Source organism: Paroedura picta, chromosome 1 (genome assembly GCF_049243985.1).
Source record: "Paroedura picta isolate Pp20150507F chromosome 1, Ppicta_v3.0, whole genome shotgun sequence".
NCBI lineage: Eukaryota > Metazoa > Chordata > Lepidosauria > Squamata > Gekkonidae > Paroedura > Paroedura picta.
Window position 1 is genome coordinate 56,441,665 of NC_135369.1, and position 24,988 is coordinate 56,466,652.

Below are 24,988 nucleotides of genomic sequence, written 5' to 3' on the forward strand. Positions count from 1 at the left end.
AACTGGGAAACAGAAGCAAGTTAACTCATTCATAGTCCACCTTGTTTTGGAGATTTTGCATGAAGAAGTTGGCAACCCTGGAAGCTAAGCAGGGTCAGCCCTGGTTAGCATTTGGATGGGAGACCACCAAGGAAATTCAAGGCTACTACACAGAGGCTGGCAATGGCAAACCACCTTTGAACTTCTTTTGCCTTGAAAACCCTATGGAGTCACCATAAGTCAACTGCAACTTGACAGCACTTTCCATTGCAACCACCATCAAGTTAAAAGTCATCACTGGCTGTGTACAGAGGTCTACCAGGTAATTTTATATGGGAACACCAAAAATGTTACGAGAATCATACTTCCTATATATGTGCATATCATTAGCGTACAGAGTAGAACTTGTATATTTCTCCTAAAGAGAAAAACATGCTTGAAGTATCTTGAAATACAAAATCAGCTTTGATGGGTCATCTAGTCCAGAAGCATCCAGTTAGACATGTCTTTTTTATGTCCAAAGATCCAAAAAAGAAGCCCAATAATCGCCATCACTTATTGCCGGACTTCAGTATCCAGCACTGAAATGTGTACTGTTTCTGAAGAAAAAGTTACCACCCCTCGACATCTCATATAAGCATGTCATGAATGTCTGAAGACAATTTGTGAATATAAATTTAACTAATACTTATATTTTATTTCATTTAAAATTTGAATCATTCAAACAGATCGAGGAAAAATTGGAAAAGCAAAGAGAGAGACCTATATATACACACACACACATACACAAACACACACACACACACCCCTAATTCTTGGTGGGAGGGAGTTTTAGATCCTTCAAAATCAATGGCTTTAGCTTTGCCTAATTGCACAGAATCAGGCTACAAGAAGGTCACAACAACTTATTTATCATAGCGAATATTCAAATCTTTTGATGAAACATTATCAACACTAAGGCAGTCTGAGACACTTTCCAATGAAATCAACTGTAGATTATAAGTTAAATTCACCCTTCTTTCTGGGTGCTAAATCCTTCTAGGCAGTAGAGGAGGGAAAGTTTAATTTAAGATTTTAATCTTTTTCATATATTATAGCATTTCTATAATGGATTTTGTGCTTCTGAAAACTAAAAGATTGACAGCCCAGGATATTATGGATCTATTACCCATCGGTTCAATAGGTATCGCTGGAACATTTACTATTCCAGGCGTGAATGCAAATGTTTTCAGGTAAGTTTACATTGCATATAAACCTTTATATCCTTTTGCTATCCGGTGGCTGTTTTGGAAAATGAAAGAATATTGAAATAATAGAAAGATTGCACTGAAAAACAATTGCATAATTCTTCCTGCTATAACTGTTTTGTTTTATGTTTATTTGTGTGGGTTTTTTTTAATGCATGCAACACAACTGAAGCTTTGGTAGAAAGTACAGTCTAACACAGTCATTCCCACATTTTTTTTTCTAACATAAACGAGTTAGAAATGTGACAATATATAGATTCAGGGATGTTTTCATTTTTAAAAAATCATTTTGGTAATTACAAATGGGAAGCCTGCTACTATTTTCAGTTTCTTTTCCTTGAAAGCCCTCAGAGCCTCTCCCACTTTCCTGCTTACTATCCTCCCTTACCATCCAGCAGCCAACCTACCTTTATCTCCTTCCCATCTTCAATTTTCCACCCTGCCCTACACCTGGCACACTTTACTCAGCAACACTGTGTCCCACTTGCACAGTTGTACAGAGTGGGCCCTATACAGCCAACTGCAGGGTGGGTCCAGTTGTACAGTGGAAAACCTGTAAGGATTTGCAAAGGGCAACCATTTTTCTCTGCCTCACCTTCCCTCACACTATTTCCTCTTCCTTCCGACCTGACAACCTCCTCTGCTTCCTTTCCTACTTTCCCCCAATCTTCTATCAGCCCCTCCATCTTCAGTAATATAGCCTGCCTTTCTCCACAATAGGGACTCAAAGCACCTTACTTCATTCTCTCTTCCATTTTATCCTCAGAACAATCCTGTGGTAGGGATGGAGTAGGAGTGAAAAAAATTGGGGAAAGGCCTTTCCTTCCAGCTTTCCAGCTCACCCCAGGCAAGTCTTCGGCAGGTCAGGTCCTGTTTCCCTTGTTTTATGCATGCTGAGGTCTGCCTCTCTAATCACACCTGGGCACAGGGCTTAGCTGGGCCAAGCTGGACATTACCCTTTGCCTCACCTCACATGGGACTCAGCCAGGCACCACCCTCTGCCTGGCCTCAACTTGCATGTGACCTGGTCAGGTACAGCCCATTATTTTACCTCACATGGGACTCAAGCAAGCACCACTCTCTGCCTTGTCTTGGCTCATATGGAGCTTGGCTGAGTGCTGCCTTGCTTTACCTTATACAGGGCTCAGTCATGCTAGGCACTGCTCTCTGCCTCATCTTGAGTCTGATGTTTTGCTCTGAGTGGGGCTTGGTCAGGTGAACATGTGCCTCACTTTGCATGGGACTGGGCATTGCTATCTTCTGTGTTAAACATTTCCTTTCCTAACCTGGAGAATGCATTCTATCTGGACTCCTATTCTTGGCATTTTGAATCCATGTAAGTTCAACAACTTGCCATATGGGCTAAAATAGTGGTGGGTGGTGGGTTGCAATGACAGAATTGCTGCCTTTAAAATATATTGGCTTCTGTACTGCTCTGTTTTATTAATAATTCTTATCGTGTATGGTTTGAGATTGTTTGTTTGCTGTCCTAAAAAAGGGGAGCGTAAATATCTCTAATCCACAAACACCTAGAAGAAAGGAGAACAAAATATAATTTAGTGGGATATAAGGGGTATAAAAGTGGAATGTAAATATTTCAAATACATAAACACCTGGAAGAGATGAGAGAAACAAACCCCAAGTTTAAGGTATTGGTACAACTTGCGAATCAGCATTAAATTAAAATCCACAACTTATTCAAATGGATCAGTCTATTACTTATTTCACTCACTGTTTTTACACTAACTAGAGATAGCCTAAGATATTTTGATTATTAAGACAGAAAATAGTGTACATTTCCACCCCCACCCTTAAGCAGCAAACAAGGGGAGGGGGATATATATATATTTCTTTAGCATTCTTGTCTTGTTTACTGTATTCCCTAGATTTCATGTAGGAAACAGAAGCAACTGCTTACCAGGACTGTCCCAGGCTACAAATATGGAGTGTGCATCTATCACAGTGATGTTATATGGAATAGGAATTTCCTCTGGTGTTGCTACTGGGGTTTGGACAACGTATTTGTTGCTAGCATTGCTACCACCCCGTGTGCTGGCTTCTAGCTGGTAAACATATCTGTAAACATACAAGAAAAAAGAAAGAAAGAAAGAAAGAAAGCAATAATCAAAAGTTTTAGTCATTTATGTTACATTTCAGATTACATGTAGGACAGAAACCCCTTATAATTCATGATGTTTGTCAGATATCAATGAAATGTCACTTCCAACATATATGAGTTTTTTGCATTATTGTAGTCATAAGCAGAGTGACAAAAAATCAGAAAAATGTATATAAATGTAATTTAATTTATTTATCTTTTACATTTCTATATTACCCTGTCTCAGATGACTCCGGGCAGATTACAACATATTAAAAGTTACATAAAATACTAAAATACAGACTAAAAAGAAATTTACATTTAAAATTCCAAAATAAATTAAATTCTACTATTGCCTATTAAAACCAAGTCTGGGATTGGGGAGGTCATGATGTAAACTTCCCCAAGAGGATCAATTGGCAGATGCAGATGGAGAGGTCTAAGAGATCCAATGTTAGCTCTCATTGGGTCTCAACCATAGGTCTGGCAGAACAGCTGTGCTGTCTGATTACTGTGAATGAGAGTCAGTTTGGTGTAGTGGTTAGGAGCGCGGTCTTCTAATCTGGCATGCCGGGTTTGGTTATGCACTACTCCACATGCAGCCAGCTGAGTGACCTTGGGCTCGTCACGGCACTGATAAAACTGTTCTGACAGTGATATCAGGGCTCTCTCAGCCTCACCCACCTCACAGGGTGTTTGTTGTGGGGAGAGGAAAGGGAAGGCGACTGTAAGCCGCTATGAGCCTCCTTCGGGTAGGGAAAAGCGGCATATAAGAACCAACTCTTCTTCTTCTTCTTCTTCTTCTTCTTCTTCTTCTTCTTCTTCTTCTTCTTCTTCTTCTTCTTCTTCTTCTTCTTCTTCTTCTTCTTCTTCTTCTTCTTCTTCTATAGCTTTGCCTAAGTGACAGCTGATAAGTCCACAGCCTTTGATAAAAGGATATTAATGTTCTTTAATGATGGTGGCTCTCTCCTCAATAGGAACTACTGTTAAGAGATGTCCCCTGATAGCAGAGTTTGGAGACAGAATCATTATTCCTGGGAGGGGAGGAGGGGGACTATGCAGTAATGTAAATGCATACATGTATGTCTGATCAAATTTTTATCCTATTTTTCCTCCAAGGAGCTCAAAGCAGCATACATGGTTCTCTCTCCTTCCTTTCAACTCTTTTGTGTGGTAGGTGGTACTGAGAAGAGTCACCCAGACTGATTATGTGTGGTAGCGGCTGCAACGGCCTACAGGTGGTTTCTGGTAGCAGGGCAGAATGCCCCATTGCTTCCTGTGTACTGGCAGGGGAAGATTTTCCCTGCTGGACATGGTCCACCCTGGCTTTTCATGTGTGAACATGAAGCCAGGGCAGAAAGATTCTGCTGCCCCTCGCCACCACCATGGTGGGGTTTTTTTTTCCACTTCACAAAGGTGGGATAGCTTCACAACAGTATTCATTATTGTGGGAGTGAAAAAAAATGCTCCTTTCAGCTCTGCAGCACCACAAAGCATCATGGAGCTGAATGGGACATTGTCTCCCTACTAGGACACCATAGGCAGGGGAGGAGCCAGGCCTCGAAGGTCCGGCACTTCCCTATATCACAGAATCACAGAATCATAGAGTTGGAAGGGGCCATACAGGCCATCTAGTCCAACCCCCTGCTCAACACAGGATCAGCCCAAAGCATTCTAAAGCATCCAAGAAAAGTGTATATCCAACCTTTGCTTGAAGAAGCAAAGTCCTTCCTTCTCATGAGGTGGCCAAAGTATTTGAGTTTCATCTTCAGGATCTAGCCTTCTAAGGAGCAGTCAGGGCTGATCTCCTCTAGGATTGTTTGCCTTGCAGTCCAAGGGAATCTCAAGAGTCTTCTCCAGCACCAGAGTTCAAAAGCCTCAATTCTTTGACACTCGGCCTTCTTTATGGTCCAGCTTTCACAGCCATACATTACAACTGGAAAGACCATAGCCTTGACTAGACAGTCCCAATCACAGTCCCAATCCAGCATGGCCACCAATGGTGGCCATGTTACAAAAGGGAATGTTGCCAAATCATTCCCTTAACATGGGCATTGAAGGTCCTAAAATGGGCCAGGGCTGGGAGGGGGTGCATCAGCGGGAATTTGCCCTGCTGCTATGCAAGTGCCAGCCTGGCTTATCCTTCCCATGCATAATCAGTCCCAGTAAGCTTTCTGACTGAATACGGTTAGAAATTAGGTCTTCCTAGTTCAGTCCAACCACTACAAACCCTTGCTCTAATACCTGTTTTGCAGTTTCTGAAGAGACAACTCTAATAGCAGAAGATCCTCAGAAATGTCCTGTCTATCCCTAGGTCTTTATGTCTTTGCTTTCCTGTATATTCTAAACATATATTTGTAGATCAACCAAATATTACAAACATCATAAGCAATCTACAAAGAAATTAACCCAAGGTAACATTGCTCCTTGTAACATCTAACCCAGCCTTTCTAAACTTTTTTACCATTGAGAAATCCCTGAAATATTCTTTAGGCTTCAAGAAGCCCCTGAAGTGGTGGAATCATGCAGAATATGGTTAGGAAGCCTAGCTGTGTACATGCCCACCTAGGGCCCCTTCCCTTCTCATTCCCTCCAGGCCCATCATTGGCCATTTGGGGAAGTCAACATGACCATGTATGGTCATATCACCCAATAAATGTTTAACAATTTTTTAAAAATATTTTAAAATTAATTAATTCCCACCCATTCAGGAAACCCTTTCATGGTCATCAAGAAACCCTCATTGAGAAAGTCTAATCTAACCATTAATGGAAATAGGGAGTATGCTACAGTGCTGCATGCTTTAATTCAAAATACATGGTAGTTCTTACATGATTGGTACCAATGCAAGTCCAATTGAAATTAATAGGAACTTTACAATGGGAACATCTTATACATATTCCCAATGCTCTTGAACGAAGAGACAATTTTTAACTTTCCACAAACAATTCTCAGTACTAAGATGCTCTTGATGAATACTGAAGAAGAAGATGCTGAACTAGGGATGTGCAATTCTATGAGGTAAAACTGCTTGTTGAGTTTGTCCTAAGATCTCTAAATTCCTTGCTGTTTCTGGACAGAGAAGCAGTATGGGCAGATATGACAAATGAGGAGGACGGAATTGGAGCATAGAATTACATCATGATCCTGAACTTCAGGGTCCATTTAGAGGCATCTAGACATGGGGCCAAGAGCAGAGGCCAGTTCCAATTTACTTTCTGGAAGAGATACAGATAGATGATAGAGAGATAGAGAGATAGAGAGATAGAGATAGAGATATACATACATACACTAAGCACTCTGTTAATCTTATCATATGACTGTGATATTTTACCTGCTGTTTGGTTGCAGATCTCTATCAGTAAAATTCAGACTTCCTTTGCCTCCCTTGAAAATCTCTTCTCCATTCCGAAGTAATCGATATTGAGAAATAATTCCATTTGGCTTTTCTGGTTCATCCCAATACAATTCTGCTATTGTAGAACTAATTATGATGTGCCGTGGTTGTGACCATACTCCTGAAATGACATAAGCAGCACAACTTTAACAATAACATATTCATGAATTGTCAGTGATTAGTTGAAGCACAGAAGCCTCAGCATTAATACATAACTTTAAAGACATTCCAATTCAATTTTATCTCAAACTCCCTTAACAGCAAATAAACATTTAGAGTTGGATGTACTAACTGCAGACTTCATACTTGTCATATCACGATGCCCTATATGGGTAATTTGAGCCAACCTGAGGGTGTCACCTTAGGAAAGCATGCAATACTACCAGTAGTAGTTTAAATAATGGTCCAATGCAAGACCTCCAGCTACTGCCACTGCAAGCTGCAGAAGGAGATACAATGTTTGTACCAAAGGATGTCAAGAGTTAGTGATGTCCCATTCAGCAGGCTCCTATATAACTGTCACCTAACTGGGATTGGAGGTGACAACTGGGTGGAAAGGACTCATAGGATTAATTCTGCCTCTGTGTTAACTACTTTTTAAAATTATACAACAGTTTTGTGAGAGGAAGCAACAGAAAAGCAGTTCCCATGTCATTGCTGAAACATACACAAGATATTTTAGAACATCTCACTGGAACAGTGGATGCTTCAGATAACCCCAGGTCTGATCACCATTGGGTTTACAGGGACCATCTTTCCAGAGACAGCTGTTTCCGTTATATTTTATTTATTTATTATATTTCTTATAGAAGAATGATTGGTCTACAAACTTCCTACATTGTGTGGTTTGCCCAAGTACCCCATAGAAATTATTTTGTAATAGACCCTATCCCATATTGGCAGCCATTTTATGCTGGCACCCATTCCCAGTTCTCAGTATCCCAAAAGTACCCACAGGCTAAAAAAAAAATAGGGATCCCAGATGAGAATTTTATTGAAGGGACATGGATAGTCAATAAAGAGATACTCAAGTAAAGAGATTGGCTTGGTCAAATATCTTATGTAGTATTTTGTCAGATTTCCTTCTTTGTTAAAGCCCTTTTCTTAGACTGCTTTCAATATAGTGGGAAAGTGTTATAGAATTATATTAAATAAATAAAATAGAGTGAAATCATATAATCATGAGAACTAAAATCAAAATTCACTTTTCACTCAGATGCCTATTTATCCCACCAATGTCTTCTGGAAAATTCTTTGGGCTGATGCCCAAAGACTCCACAATCCCAACAACTGCAAAATCCAATTTTAAATCCATCCTTTTTCCCCCTGCACAACACATCAGAATGTTTGACAAAGGACCATACATTAATTGCTCACATTTAGTATTGTTAAAATTTTAGTAATGCTTGTGAGAAAAAGAAATCTAGTAGCTGCTCCTTCAGATACTGATTGTAGATAACCAGACAGCATAAGCAATTAAAGACCACATTTCCTTCAGGCATAAAAATGTAAATGCCACAGAAATAATATATTTCTTCTTACCATGAGGAGCATCTTGCAATGTTCTACCTGAACTTGCTGAACTAGACGAGCATCCAGCAAATGTACATGCTGTGACTATGAAGCTGTAATTTTTGTGTGGTTGAAGACCTAAACATGCAAATTAGGATTAAAACAGAATTTTCAAATGTTTTTAAGATAAGCATTTTAGGGAACAGGCAAAATAAGATATAGGTATATAGGTAACAATAGGTAAGACATACCCTCCCACACACCGCACACAGATCTTTCCTTTAAAAAGAAAACAACAACGACATCAAAAACCCTGTGTGGTTGGAGAATGCATTATCCCATGGAGCCCCCCCCCCCTTCAATTGTATCTAGCGCCTTTAGACCCTGAGCTAAAGCCTCTTTGCTTCACCCGGGCTTTTAACTGAATATTATTTCCTCACTCTATCCTCAGTTTTTATATTTTTGCCTTTATGACTTGTCATGCTGATTTTATACTGCCAGTGCTACTGGTTAGTGTTTTTAAATACCGGAGTGGGTGTTTAGTGCTGACGTTCAGTTTATTGAATTATGTTAATACTTATTTAAAAAGAATTGCACTATTTATTCTTTTATTCCACAATGCAAGCCACATTGAACCAATTCTGGAGAGTGTGGGATATACCCATTTGAACAAATAAATAAAATCTGTAACACTGGCAGGTGAGTTTTATTCTTCTTTTCCTGGATATTCAAATGGTGGGTTTGTCTTTTGAAAGAACAAAATCAGAGTATATGCAAGAGGGAAAGGAAACCTTGGAACTCCAGCAACCTACTTGGCTGCACTCAAGAACTTACAGCAATTTTCTCCCAGGTTAGTTCTAATATTAGGTTATCGGGGCTAAAATGTGGAAAGAAGTCGAGTAGAGCATAGGATGAGGCAAAGTTCTCCTGGCCTCAGAACACTATTCTTTTTGTTCAGAAATAGGCGCTTTCCTTCTGCTTCATTTTTATACAAAGGTGAAGTCTACCTTTTCCCTTCCAAGACTTATAAGCATCTCTAGATGTGTGATTTATACAGATAATGGAGGGCAACCTTTACATGAAATTAAAGCTATAGCCTTTTCTGCCCAGGTTATCTGTTCCAGGTTCAGTGCTGTTGGAAAGATTCCCCTTTCCCCTGCTTCCCTATAGCATTCGGGTACATGGCAAAATCTGGGATGCCTGGAGGAGGAGAGATTGGCCATTGCAGGAGGACCTGGGAATGGAAACTGGCCAAGTAGAACTTCTGTTGCCAGTGGGCTTTATTAGCATCCACACAAGCAACAGGGGACCACACAAGCAGTCCCTATTTGGAAACCGCCATAATGAAAAAGTGAAATCTTAAATATTAATTTTCTTTAGAGTTCCTTATGCACAAAAACAAAACAAATATCTCCTAGTTCTGAAACGGTCTCTTTTTTGTGGGGGAGGGGGGAGAAACAGGTTTCAGTGAGAACAGTGAGCTGTACATTAAAGCAGCAGTCCACAACCTTTTTCAGGTTGTGGACCGCTGCCAAGAGATGGGGGGAGAGGGCGACCCGGAGCCCCGCACATGGGCGGGAGCCCTGCACAAATGTGCAAGTGCAGACCTGCCACGCATGCGCATTTGCGCCCAACTGGGGTGCAAACGCGCATGTGCAACAGTTTTGCACATACATGTTTGCGCTCCCGGTGGGGGCACAAACACGCATGCATGGTGGCTCTGCACATGCACGCATGCGCAAAACTGCCACATGCTCATGTTTGCACTCCTGTCGGGCACAAACGTGCATGCGCAGCAGGTCTGCGCATGTGCATTTGTGCTTCTGGCATGCCGGCAGCCGCACTTCCCTCTCCCCCCCTCCCGCAGCAAGAAGCTTGCCAGGCCACAAGGTAATCAGAATCAGAAAGCTCTGTCAAGCTACTAATTATGCATAAAAATACCAGTCACAGTGCTCCTGTTTGGTGAGAACATTAGCAAATTGCTGCGGTTGGACAATGCCCCTACCAAATGTTGAGTCATTCATTACCCTCATTGTTGATCCTTCCTCCTTCTGTCCAGAAAAATGATACCACAAATTTTGCTGATCTAAATGTCAGATTGGAAGATTTCCAGATGTTCCCAAATTTTAGAAATTATTCTAGTTTGATTCAGATAATTTATAATATTAAATATTAAATAATGGACATGACTGAGTTAAGATCTGATTAGTTAAGTTCCACAGTACATCCATATTCAAGATATGATTTTCACACTGTATTCTCCAATACACAACTGGGCCTGGCCTAGCAGCAAGTACCACATAACTGGGCCACAGACAGTAGCTGCCAGGGGAAGGAAGGAGGGACAGCTGAAGTGAGGGAAACAAATAAATTTGGGTGGAAAAGAGAGAAAGGACAGGCTATAAATATAAATAAATAAAATATTTATTTTTATATCCCACCCTTCCACTAAGACTCAGGGCAGATGAAATCAAAGTGTAAAATACAATATTAAAGCCACATTTTATAAAGCAATTCAATCTAATCTGTCTGCCAGCTAAGTGATATTAAATGGTAAATCATATTAAATTTCGGTGGTTTATTTTGGGTTGTTAGTGTAGTAGATTTTTTTCTTTGAGGGACATCCCAGCTATCAGGGAATAGAAAGAAGAAACAGTAAGACAGGAGGACCTAAGTTGCCCCCTGGAAGCCCAGTTTGTTTTGTTTAATTTGCTCTTAAAAACATCTAAGCCATTACCACTACTTGCTTCAGCAACTGCCTCAAGTTATCTGTATACTGAGTGGAGAAATACTTTATTTCCGTCACTGCATACAGAAACAATCCTCAGTTTCTAAGATCATGGTCTAAAATGCTTTGAAGGCTTGAACTTTGGACGCATTAAACGTGCATTAGAACGTATTAAAAATACAACCCTATTCCAAAGCAAAATCAGTTTTATGAGTTCTTTCCTATTTCTGTACCCTTATTTTTCAGCTAGATCCCATGGTTTTTCCTTTAAATTTCTCTGCGCTTTGCTATCATGAAATGTTGCAAGATCCAACTGCGTCTTTGAAATTGGTTTATAAATATGTAAATATGCATTCATTCTAATACATAAGCCTTGAAATGCAGTATCAAGGCAAGAAAAGACACCAGATTCTCTGTTCGTGAGCAGAGAAACCTCTATTAGACTTCTGTTCACATTTTGTACTTTTCCTCTAATCTTCCTTGTCCTTGTCAGTGATGGGTCCCGCTCTTTCTTATCTCTGCTTGCCTATCCTTTGCAAAATGTTTTCATTAAATTCGCATTGTAAGTACTTGAGGAAAAACAATGCAATTCTATGACAAGGAGGGGGGGAAACTTAGGGCTGAGCCCTTTGTCTAAAACCGGTTAGATGACAGCTTCATTGTGCTTTTTAAAAGTAGTCATACATACAGAATAGCAATATGCAACAGACCCATTAGGAAGGAGGGGGGAAGGAAACAATGAATGAATGACACCCAGGATTTCAACCTGCCTTCAAAATGCACAAGACGTGAAACGTTGAAAAATAAAAAGATGAGTCAGAGTGACAGCCTGGCCTGTAACCGAATCATGAACTGGAAGGGGGGGGGATTTCTCTATATAGTGATCACAGAAGGCAGGGGGATAAAAATGGTAGCTGCCTGCTTGAGAGGCAAAACCATAAATGGATCCCAAATGTTCAACATCAGTACATGATAGGGGAGATTATAGTGGCTACAGATTACTTCAATTCTCCCAAAGGAAGTCACAATCACTTTTAAAGGAAACAACCATAATAAAGAAAAAAGATATTTTACAACTATATAGTACTGAGAACAAAAATGGCCATGGTAAAAAGAGTTCTGTCATATTAAATATATTTTAGAGGAATGTCTTTTTTTGGTTGTTTATGAATCTGCTACAACTGACAATATAATAGAATGGGAAAAAATGAGCTATAACTGTTTTATAAACCTGCGTGGTTCATAAAAACTGGCTAATTGTTATAAGCATAGCATTGCCATTTTAGAACACAGGAACCTCCCCTGTGCTCTAAAATGTATTCTTATGTCTCATGGAAGCCTGAACCAATTTGCAAATGTAGCATCATTCATGTCTATTCCAGACATGAATCCATTTTTGCCCAATTTGCAAATTTATCATGACATAAGCCTTTCATGAGGGAGGAAAGACAGCATGGTACAGCCCCATTTTACCAGATCTCAGAAGCTAAGCAGTGTCAGTACTTGAAAGGAAGACTCTGAAGAGAAAGGCAATGGCACACCTCAGCTTCTGACTGGCCTTGGAAGCCCCCTGCAACCTGATGACACTTTACAAACTTTTTGAGTTTGTTGTAGTTGATGTAGGCTGTAGCTCGTAAGAGTTCATGCTACAATAAATCAGTTAGTGTTTTCTACAAGATTCCTTGGTGTTTTTGCACAAAAGACATGGATATCTCTTGGCAATTTAAATACTTAGAAAATTATCAAGCCATTTTTTTTCACAGATAGGCCTGTCAAGCCCCCGCTGGAGGGGAAAGGATACCATCTCTAATTGCTGGTAAGGGCAGGAGATCCCCTACCCTAGCTTCCCTTTCCCACTGGGGGAAGAAGAAGAAGAAGAAGAAGAGTTGGTTCTTATATGCCACTTTTCTCTACCAGAAGGAGGCTCAAAGCGGCTTATAGTCGTCTTCCCTTTCCTCTCCCCACAACAGACACCCTGTGAGGTGGGTGAGGCTGAGAGAGCCCTGATATTACTGCTCGGTCAGAACAATTTTATCAGTGCTGTGGCGAGCCCAAGGTCACCCAGCTGGCTGCATGTGGGGAAGTGCAGAATCGAACCTGGCATGCCAGATTAGAAGTTTGCACACCTAACCACTACACCAAACTGGATCCCCATGTTCAGTGGTCGGAGAAAAGTAAACCAAAATTGGTCCAACAGTCTGATGTCATTTTCAAGGGAAACCTGGGAGTGACATCAGTCCCCTCTAGGAATTGATATGGTTTTCCTCAGAAATGACATCACACTGCTGCCAGTGGCAACCACTTCATCTTTCCACTCCCCAGTCTTCTGGCTGGTTGCCAGGCAACCCTAGTTCCAAATCATCCTCTGTATAATATACGCATAGTATGATGATATATCTCGGTAAGTTATGGTCCCTTATTCAATACACTTAGTCCTTCAAATTCTTCCTAATTTTTATTATTCTAAGTAATCTAAGGTACAAAGACATATGAAAATGAATTCCAATTCTAGCACCTGCTGCTGAAGAGGGCAGTCTTAGCTTGCTTTTGCAACAATGCCCCCTAATTATTTTAGTCTCCGCTCCCTTCCCTCCCCCCCTACTGCATTAGCAAGACCATTTGTAAAGGAGTAGTAACACAAAGTGAAACAATGCCATAACTGTCATCCAAATTGTTCTGTACAGAGTACTGGAAGTGTTCACTAATAAATGATATAAAAAGGTCTTTTATTGACAAGCTGCCATATGCTGTTTGCATTAGAGAATATGAGAAGATGATGGCTGGTGCCCCTCGATCCCAATGGCATTCAACTCCGCGCGATAGGAGAAAATGCTCCAGTTTACTTAAAGCATTGATAACACCTCTAAATAATTAACTGAGGACTTCCTGTCTTCAATTACTTAATGCTTTTTTTAACATCTTGAGAGGATTATAAGCAATTTATGGATTTCACATGACAAGCACATTCACCGCTATTCCCACAAAGCATTTATGGGATCATGTTTCCAAAGCTTTGATGTAATTAAAAATAAGCAGCGAGACAATGGTGCAGAGGCAAAGTGCAAACCTCCTCATCTACAATTTGTAAGGCCCTTGGATTCAAAGTCTCAGGGAACGCTAATGCTACAGCTTCATTAACGCTCAACTGTTGCTCTGGGAACAGCAGAGGTTTTTTGAAGAAGATGAGAAAATCAAAACACATGGTCCATAAGGGATCAAAACGCTGGGTAGTTCAAACATTAGAGATATGTGAGCAGTACAGTCGTCTTAGTGAACCTCATGAATTTAGAGAATAGCAATTATCCACATTGCAAAAACACTAGATTAGCAGTGGAAAATCAGCTCTGGGCAGCAAGGGGGAACATTGTTGCATACCCCCCCAAAATTAACATTTGAGGTTACATGTAAACAAGCTGCATTGTTTTGACTAAAACCGTAGAGAGTAATAATTATGCATTGGTTTTAGCATTGCATAAAGCCCCACTAAATTATGAGCTCTGCCCTGGTCCTAGTGCTGGCAACCAGGCATCACAACAAACACAAGAGAGGCTTCATGCTCCATTTGCAAACTCTCAGAAGTATCTAGCTGGCCACTGTGGGAAATGGAATGCAGGACTAGCTAAACCTTTGGTCTGATCCTGCTGCTTTCTTTTTTCTTAAGGATTTTTGCTGCTCAATTAAAAATGAAAAATACATTTCTTTGCTGATTTGACATTGCAATGTCAGTAGAAGCTTATAGAGATGGCCATAATTAAAAAAGCATAGATCATCTGCTGTAGGAGGAAAGGCAAGTGTTCTCCTATCCAAGTATATGTGTTATGAGAAAGCCAATGTTATAGGTCTTTTAGACCCACTTTTTAAGGGGTTTACAGGCATTTTTGATTAATCTTCAGCAAAAGGGATTTCAGAAATTACCAGTGTCCTAACAGGAGGCATGACCCAATTAAAAATGTTAACTCACCAAGATAACTTCAAAGTGTCCAGTGCTGAAATCCTCATACTGACTTACATGCAGGAAGAATGGCTGGAATTGTGTGCCCAGCTATTTCTTTTTGTATATACATGAAGTCATCAATGAGATATAAATGCAGGGAGCAGTAACCTAATGGCCACATCAAACCTTAGTTTTTCACATCTGAATTTGGCATAACAGACGTCACGATGAATTATCTCTCTTTAATGTCTTAAATAGGTAGGACATTGAAAGAAAAAAGGAAGAAGAGCTGAGATCTTCATAGATTCCCCCCCCCCACGAACCCCAACAATATTCAGAGAGGAGAATAACACCAGTGCTTTGGAGCCATCTTTAAAAGTATACCAATAGCCAACCCCCCATTGACAACCACATAAGGCCCATCCATGAATCTGTCCAGTGACACATGGCCAAAAAGCTGCCAGTAGTCACATCTCATTCTGAATCTTTTCATGTAACAGTCTTCCAGTTAAGAATTCTCAGGACTATAGCCTTAATAAATGCTACACAGGCAGATTACCTGTTAACTAAATGTAGGTGAGGGCATTTGTTTTAAACAGCTTCTCCATCCTTACCTGATACAGTATGCTGCATCCAGCCTGCAGTGTCTGTATGTATAAGGCCATTGCCAGTTTGACTGATCTGGTATTCTCTGATGATACCATTTGGTTTTCTTGGTGCCATCCAACTCAAATGCAAAGCTGTTGCATTCAAAGCTGTAACTGCTGGTGGCTGAACACTCTCTGGGACTCCTTGGACAGTGACTGCAACTACCTGAACACACATGAATTAGACAGCAATTTATTGTAATAGTACACAAGATACCTTGATCAATGAGAATGTCACTTTGAGTTTAAAATGTTGTTGTTTGCTCTGGCATATCATTACCACGGCCCTGTAGAACTAGTTACTTTTCTCTCCTTGGTTTATTTTTTCCCCCATCGTGAAATCTGACCTTGAATATGTTACGTATGAGCCTAGGTGTTCAATTTATCAAAGTAGATTCACAACATTCTGTCTTCAGTGCATAGCACTAGGCTAAAGGAAAATCTGGATGGCAGGTTGTCTTGCCAGAAAATGCTTGATAACCCCCCTCCATATGGTTCATCAGTGTCTTTGCATTTTAACAGCCTGATTTGATATGGTTTTATCGTCAGTAAACACTGGCATAGACTTTGAAAGCCATTGCTACCTTTACTCTTAGTGCCATTACAAAGGCTCTCACTTGGTTTCAGGCCCTTATGCGGTTCTCTGGCTGGCAGTGGGCTGCTTGTACATCAGCTGCTATGGATTGTAACCAGGAATAGCAATGTTATGACATTTCTTCCCCCTCTCAAGCCTCATAAGGGCCTGGTTCTTAAAGCCAAAAAGCTTACTGATCACAGCTGAATAACCAGAGCATGTGTCCCACCAATATTGGAGATGGCCAACTGAGCTGATCTTGAAGCAGTATTTATTGATTTTTCTTTCTTCCTCTGTACCACATGTGTTTAACTGCTCCACACTTCAAAGCAACAAAACCCAGAAAAGTTCCAAGTTCAGCTTCAGTTGCCATGGGAAGAATTACTTGGACCTAAATTCTAGGGTTAAGGGAGAGGGCTTGTATGTGTGTATGTGTGTGAGAGACATTTTCAGTGCTGGTTTGTTTCCTGCACTTCCTGGTCAGTGCATGGTTTGTCTTCTGTCCCGAACTCTGTTGGTTTCCACACACTTTCCCGGCCTACCTATTATTATTTTCTATACCACTTCTCCAAGAAACCTGCCTGAGGCACCTTACAAATCTAAAACATAATAAAACATAAAACACAATAAAATTTAACAACTGAAACTCTGCATTAAAAACCCGGTCCGGAGCATAATACACTGAGCAGCTTGAATCCTCAGGCTAAAAGTAGATCATAAAAATATTGATAGATCGAACCCATGAATCAAAAGCATGGGTGAAAAGAACCTTTCTGGCCTAGTGCTTAAGAGAGAGAGAGTAAAACAGGTGTGGAAGATTCTCAGAGGGAAGGGTATTCCACAGGCAAGGTGCTACCACTGAAAAGGACTAGTCAGTGGTTGCCACCTTACCTCTGAAGGCAGTGGCACAGAAAGCACGGCTTTTGAGGAAAGTCTTAACTGGTGGTCTGCACCATACAAGTATAAGCAATCCTTCAAGCACCCGAGCCTCAAGGCAGCTTCAGTACTAACAAAGGTACTAACAAGCAGTCTGAATTCTGTGTGGAAACAAGTGGACAGCTAATGCAGCTCTTTCAGCATAGGGTTCATAAATCCCGATATTCTGATGCTGACAGTAGAATGGCTGCCACATTAAGAATCACCTAAAGTTTCAGGACAATTTTCAAATGTGCAAAGTGCATTAAAGTAATCTAAACCGAATATAATCAGATCAGAGATCACTGTGGCTAGATAACATTTTTTGAGGAATAGTTACAGCTGGTGGTGTCAGCCAAAGCTGATAAAAAGCACCTAAGTTTCCAGTCACAGGCCAGATTCCAGCAGCACATCCAAGCTACCTACCTGCTTCTCAGGGGGAGGAAGTGCAACTTCCTTCAGGACAGGCTGATGTCTCAGCCTCAAGCAGCTTTGTCATTGAACAACGGCAGTTCAGTCTTGTCTGGACTGACCTCCAGTTTATACATTAAATGCATATCTGAACATTCTACTTAAATTCCTACACATAATATATATATATACACACACACACATATCCCAACAACATCTAATTTGCAAACAAAATTAAAATAGTATCTTTTCACAGGATCCTGTTTCAAAGACATTTTCCTTCTACCACTGCTGGAAAAGACTCATACATATTACATAGCAGCTGTGAGTTCCTTTGTGCAGCAGGTTCTACTAGATGACACTGGAGGTCCCTTCCAATTCTATATAGTAAAGAATTTACCCACCTTGCTACTGTCTGCACAGCCAGCAATAGAGCATGCACGTAACTGATAGGAGTACTCCTGATATGGCTGAATACCACTGGTGTCTGTGAAACTCAGTTCCTTTCCTCTGAAACGCTCAATCCCATTTCGGAGAATAATGTAGTAAATTATGATACCTTGTCATAAAAAGACAAAACCCCCACAAAAACATCCTTTGGGTTTAAAAATACCAAGAATTCACAAGCCAAACTATTTTTTATAATAGAACCTGTAAGAGAAGATGGCATGGTATACTCCATCTCACCAGCCCTTGGGACTCAAGTAGGGTCAGTTAACTATCAAGGAAGACTCTGCAAAAGAAGGCAAAGGCAAACTGCCTCTGATTCTGACTTGCCTTGAAAGATTCTTGCTGAGGTCACCATAAGTTGCAACCTGATTATATTCTTATTCTTACTCTTATTATATTGTATTTATTACCCACGCTCTCTCTGGTAACTCAGGGCAGGGCTTATATCTGTACAATCGAGCCTGCAAGAGATACAGCCTCAACAGAAACCCACTAGAAATAACAGAAATACTGAAATAGGAGAAAGTGGGTCAAATCCTGCAAAAAAGTAGGGAGGCTTCCCACATTCTGTTCATCTGAATTTCTCCCTGAATTTCTGAATTTTACAGAGTTACATATCTGTGAAGTGTACTGCATCTTTCACATTTTTCTACTTTATATTACCAATGTCCATGCACAGTAGGATAAAACACTGCAAAAAAAGTAGTTTGGATGTGATTGTATTTATTTATTGAATTTTCTGCACTCTCAAAGAAAAATATGCCTCTGATCATGTTTAGGAACATCCAGACCTTTAAGATGAGAGGCCTACATGTATCTCTTGAGCCTTCTATACCATCAGTACGACCCTCCACTTTCCTTTTACAAGGGTCAATTAGATTGGAAACCAGAGAGGGACAGGTTTCCAAAGGTTTGGTTTTTTAAGCTTTTACAAAAATTCTCCAGAAAACCAAGTTACTTATAAGACAAAGCAGCAAGCCACTCAATGACAGCTGAACATCACACATTATACAGTACAATGTATCAAACTACCATTGGGTTCAACAGGCTCTTTCCAGTTGAGAAATATCATGTCTTCTCGATTGTCCACTTTTGCCCACTGGGGTGGACTTACACCTTCAGGCACATCTTGTTTAGTAGTAGCACTGCCAGTTTCACTGAAACATTTTCCATGTTTGTTCCATGCAGCTACACGGTATTCATATCTGATGTAAGGTTGTAGATTTAGATCTAGGAAGAAGAAATTGACAACAATATTATAGAAAATTTCCACTTTACATATTAAAAGTCATATTTCAACAAGTTAAAATGAGCCTTCTGAGGAAAGTAACCATTATGATTACATAATGATTGAGGTGCCCATACATAATGCGGAGTTTAAATAAAGGCTATTTCTGCTTCAAGTGAACATTAACTAGCTGACCACTTTAAATAAACAGAGAGTTGTGCAGAAGTTATATTAGAGAAAAGTGGGATCATCAGCACACTGGACTTTGCAGATTGGGCATCATTTTTGAACAGGGCCTCTCTGAACACAGAGTGAGAACAGCAGGTGCAGCCTCACTCCCTCAATCACATACACATAGTCAACTTTCCCTGAGGTAATTTCTGAGCAGTCCTGAAAATTTTGTGCTTCACTAAAATTTCTAGAAAGCGATTAAGAATGAATTGTGTAATTCTCCATATCATTTTGATTTACCTGTGAATGAATACTGAGTTGGACCTCCAGTATAGACTTTCTCCTCCACAGTTGGGCATATACCTTCATTTCCTTTCTTGTCTGTATCATTCCAGTCGCTCTTTATCCAAGTACATATATGGGCATGTGGGTCAAAGTCACAACGCCCACAGTATGCTGTTGCTTCCATGGATATTGGGCACAGAAAAGTAGCTTTACACTCTTCCTTCACCTGTGAAAATGGTTCCCAAATGTTTTAGTCATTGTACCACTTTAAAAACAGGGATACCCAACAGGGATACCCAACATACAGCCTCAACATCCTCTAATTTTGCCCCTTTTCTGGGTCCATGTGATTCTCGCACATATATTCCCCACTTGATAAAAACCTGCTTCCACTGTTATCTTATTTTTCATTACTGAAGCTGCTTCCACTTTCCCCTCACAAATTGGGCCGAAAGAGGAGACATGGAAGGCTCACACAGTCTGTTATGTCATTGATATTCCCATTGAACTAGTGTTTATCCCAGCACAGCTAACAGGTCTTTCTACTAGTGAACAGAAAGTGTCATAGCTTATTATTATAAATGTTTTTATACTAATGTCTAGCCATGCATTGTAATTAACAGTGGTTCATGCAGTGATACATTAAGGACTCCTCCAAGTTACATCAAAAATATACTAAGCAGCAGTTGAGTTTTGGTTGGTGTGAGCATGCTTTGCATCACATAGGCTTCTCCAGTCATTACTCACTGGTCACAGCTGATTGACTCAATACTGAACAATAGTATCTTACTTGACAACATCAGGTTTGCTGATACTTAGCAATGTCTTACGTGCCTTTGGCAGAACCCTTCCACTCCATCCCACATATTCACTATTGCTGTGTCAGAGATCAGATAAAACTGATTTTTGATTTGGAAACCTTTCAAATGACCTCCCACGGGATGATCCGGAAACTGTGCTCCATAAAAGCAAATAGAATTGTGGCCTGCAATACAATCTCAGATATGCTGCTAGCAGGAACGAAGAACTGGCCACACAACTGAAGGTAGTTTTACCAAGCCTGTCTGGCATGCAAACTTTTAGCCATTATACTAATCTGAAGTGCTGAGCAACACTTCACAAGAACCAGCTAATCATTATTAATTCCTTTAGAATTCACTGCAATAACATCAATCATGGCAAACTCATTCGGTATTAATATGAATGTAATGTGAAAATGAATAATGCACACAGGAGTTTTTATATTCCTATTTTACAAAAATAGTTATGAACAATGTATTTCTCTTTCCATTGTCAAATCAGAACCACCAAGAGGTTTTCTATCAATTACCTTCATCATCATTCCTGCTGAAATCCTGTCAGAGCAAACATATTTCAAAGGATTATATCCAAGTCCATTACAGCATTCCTCGCTCTTTGGAATAAGTTCAGTCTCACAGCATTTTAATGGCACTGGGTCATTCCTTTTAATGTGGGCTTTAGACTCACCACTGGAAGCCGAGCAGCATATGGTACTTGACATATTCACATATTCATGCCCACAACAGAACATCCCTGCAACAATAAAACATTATATATGAATGCAAAAAGGAGAGAAAGAGGGGGGAAATACCGAGAATGCTATAAAATGCAGCATAAAAATGTCAGAACGAAGCAGCTACTGGTACTGGGAAAAGGTATCTAAAGTGGTACTTAATTCTGAATTTAAGATGACTAAACTGATAGGCCTTTGTTCAAGGGGACTAATTCAAGAATGGATCTGGCCCCTGCTCCTGCATCTACTGCAGTAAGAAGTAGCCATTAAACGCAACTGATACACCACCCTGCAAGCTTAGCAGCACACATGGTTCAAGGATAAAGAGCTGTGTGAATTTTAGCCCCCAAAGCTCAGGAAATGGCATTACTGCACCCATACAAAAAACAGGAGAATGGCCTTTATTCTTAAACACTACTGAAAGCATCTTCCTTAGCAATGCTGTGCCATCCCCTTTGAGGACAAGCATTGCATGAGCTTTCCTTAGCAGAGTTTCTCCCTTCTGAATCTCTGGAAATCCAGTTCCAACCTGTGCTAGGTGCTGTACAGAGCAGGTAAGTCCTACAAATGGCTATTTAGATGGCTAACAATACATGTCTAGACAGTGATAGTGAGAGAAGCAAGATTAATAGTGAGTAGTAGTAGGAGAAATGAAGTGCAGAAGCAGGTGGTAGGGAGAAAGTTAAAAACATCAACCCTAGAATTGGGAAAACCTTGTTAGGTTAAAAAAACACACACAGAATAATATCAGGAAGAGAATACCCTGTAACAACAAAACTATTATCTCTCCAAAGTAGTCAGAAGCCAAAAGGTATAAACAGGGATTGTGCCAAGCAGCCGTCTGGCTTCCTGCTGCAGCACAGGCTCCTTGGCACAATGCCATCTGGCTTCCCTGGGGCAGCTGTGGAATCAATTCACAACTCCCCTAGGGGGAAGGTACCATCTGGAACCACCCTAACAGGCATGGCCGAATATTTGTTGCTCCAGCATGCACATTTCCAGAATCATGCATAACAAAATATATAGGAATGCTTTATCACAAAATAGGTTGTAGTGTTAATGCAGCTGTGATGCTAGCATTAATGTCACAGGCAGATGTGACAGTGCAAGGATTACAAGGGTCGCAAATGAAACAGAAGCTATGGTCCAAGTTGCTTTTATTTTGTGCAGTGCTGATTGTCTTTGAAGCAGCTGCTTTAACTTATTTATGGCTGTGGTCTAATAACACTGCAGAAAGCAACTTAGCTCTTGAAGACTGAGAGACATGGAAGCAGCCAGACAAAACTTGTCTCTCTGTCCTGCAAGCCATTCCCCTCTTCTGCCTCCAAATGAACAAGCACACAGTAGCAGGTGATCAGGCTATCCCTTCTGGTAATGATAGTTCTCCAGGATAGTAGACCACCGAGTTGCAAAGCCCAAAGTTGCAATATTCCTGTGTGGTTAGGGCCTGCAAATATGTGGTTAGGGCCTGCAAAGGGCAGGATTTGGGGAGAAGAGGTATAATAAGGTATAACACCATAGAGTCTACCACCTAAAGTAGCCATTTTATCTGGGGAAACTTATTGCTGTTTTTCTGGTGATCTTTTGACATTCTGGAAGATCTCCAGGCCCCAACTAGTGGTTGGCAAACCTAGTAGACTATCATTATGCCTCTTAGACTAGTAGGGAGCTTCTGAGCCACAGAAGAATAGGACCTTCCACACAAGGAACAATGAGGGATGCATCATGGTGAACTGCAATGGGAATACCAAAATAAATTTACTTGCATGGGCAATAGCACTCTTCCATTCACAGAAGGGGAAGTTTGACTGCAACTGAGTCAGTTTAAAACCACAGACATGCAACTGCATACAAAGGACATATCTACAAGAGGGCCAATTTCATTTTTTGAAGTCTCTTTGTCAGTTGCTGTTCTAGACAAAATTCAATATACTCTGCTTTGCACTGAGATAGATGCCCCTGAGGCTAGATTGGTGGCAGCCCAAGAAACAGCATCTCAATCTTGGCACCAAATTTATGGAATTCTCTTCCCTGGGATATCCATCAGACTCCCTAGTCTTTGGCCAGCAAGTAACGACTTGTTTCATCTGTCATTCCCTCACTGACCTTCCTTCCTGTGTATGTCTTTTAATGGAGAATGTGGTCAGTTTAATTTGTTGCTTTTATACTATATATTTCAAAAGCTGAATGCTTTTGATTGTTTGCTGCCTTGGGAACCCTGAACTGGGTAGAAACAAGGCATTAAAAGGTTGAATGAATGAATGAATGAATGAATGAATGAATGAATGAATGAATGAATGAATGAATGAATGAAATGTCCTAAGGGCTAGCCCACCTGCCTTGCACCCGCTGTGTTTTCCTGGGTTCCTCACTCCCCTTGTGTAATCCAACAGTGATCATGGTCATTCTAGTAGCATAGCCCTATGCTGTAGAATCTTCAGTTCTCTTATAATACCAGGACACATTATAAAAAAGAAACACACCAAGCTACAGCAGCCATTTCACACACACACCCTTCCAAATGGTTGGTTCCATGCTTCATAGGATAGGATTAAAATGTGGTAAGTAGTTATTCAAGGTTTAAATTAAAGAGCATGGTTACTTTATTTTAAAAAATAAGCCCAAAATTCAGTCAAGTTGATGGCTTGGAGACATTTTTGACAGGCAAAGTAACATTTTGATAATGAACTGCTTTTATACTAGGGGAAAAAAGAAAGCCATATTCTCTGCCTCTGAGAACCTCATCTTTGTTTAACTGAATTAAATTTTTCAGCCAAGATTTCACTCACATAACAAGAAGTGACTCCCTTTCTAGTTTCTTTGGTAAACCATTACTTCTTTAATTATTATCAACCTTGTTCCAGCGTGATAAATTGCTAATTACTTAATACCCTAATCAGCGTTCATTCTTTGCACAGATAAACTGTGACAGCGCCATTAATTTAAATAGTAATTTCACTTAATGGCCAGAACGGCACACCAGATTTTTATGCAGCATTTTCTGAAGACTGCATCCATCACTGCAATATTCTGACATAAAGATGTCTGACGTGCACTAACTCACTTAGGGAGAGCAGATGTTGCTGAGCAGAGTTTGGTAGTAATTCCCATAGTGCATCACTTCAGCATGAATGAGCTGCAAATGCAGAAATAGACATTCCTCTGAAACCACACTACATGGCCTTTGACCTCTGCTTAATTTATCACATGTAGTACTTGACTCTTGAACCTTGACACAGAGAATGTACAGTTTAAAACATGCCCACAGTGGGGCAGAAGGAGGAAGAGAAAATAGGTCCATATATTATTGATGAATTGATTACCTTTCTAAAAAAATCCTCTCAATCCACTGCTTAAAATGGAGAATTGCTCTCACAAAAATACCTGAATTTATCCAGAAACAGAACCACAGAATATGAACTTGCAACAAGTGAGAACATATAAACAGAAATCCAAAGCACTGCCATAACGGGAGGAAATGAGAAATTGGCAACAATGCTCTTTCTCCTACCAATTCACAAACATGGCTTTGTACTAACTAGTCTACCAAAAAGGGAAAATAATTAACATTGAAGAAAACTAAGATCAGAAGGTTTAAAAGTTATATAACAAAATCAGAGGATCACTAATTATTTTTCAGCACTTTCCTTCAACCAAAACCTTCTGGTAGAAGAGATAAGAAGGGAGATGTTTAGGAGGCAAGAAGTAAAAAGCTGGAGACAATTTCTAGAAATTCTTAAGCCATTCAGTTCTATGGGTCTATTGTCCTTAATTGAAAGGTTGCTTCACACAAAGGTTTTTCTGAGTAGATGTTTAGAATCAAGCATAGAGGGAGAATGTGCACAGTATTATATGTGAAGAGAATGCCGATCAATGGA

At 40.2% G+C, this 24,988-nt stretch overlaps 1 protein-coding gene across 1 annotated transcript in view; it reads right to left on the reverse strand.

Moving 5' to 3' along the window:
• The window catches only part of USH2A (usherin), a 684,687-nt gene that overhangs the window by 129,203 nt on the left and 530,496 nt on the right, over positions 1 to 24,988 (reverse strand). Inside the window, exons 53-60 of the mRNA XM_077339259.1 lie at positions 20,907 to 21,130; positions 19,592 to 19,802; positions 18,925 to 19,122; positions 17,847 to 18,001; positions 15,510 to 15,708; positions 8,264 to 8,371; positions 6,659 to 6,842; positions 3,145 to 3,302 (exon numbers count right to left, since the gene is read on the reverse strand). Of these exons, the coding sequence (XP_077195374.1) occupies positions 3,145 to 3,302; positions 6,659 to 6,842; positions 8,264 to 8,371; positions 15,510 to 15,708; positions 17,847 to 18,001; positions 18,925 to 19,122; positions 19,592 to 19,802; positions 20,907 to 21,130 (1,437 nt within the window). The remainder of the gene's footprint in view (positions 1 to 3,144; positions 3,303 to 6,658; positions 6,843 to 8,263; positions 8,372 to 15,509; positions 15,709 to 17,846; positions 18,002 to 18,924; positions 19,123 to 19,591; positions 19,803 to 20,906; positions 21,131 to 24,988) is intronic.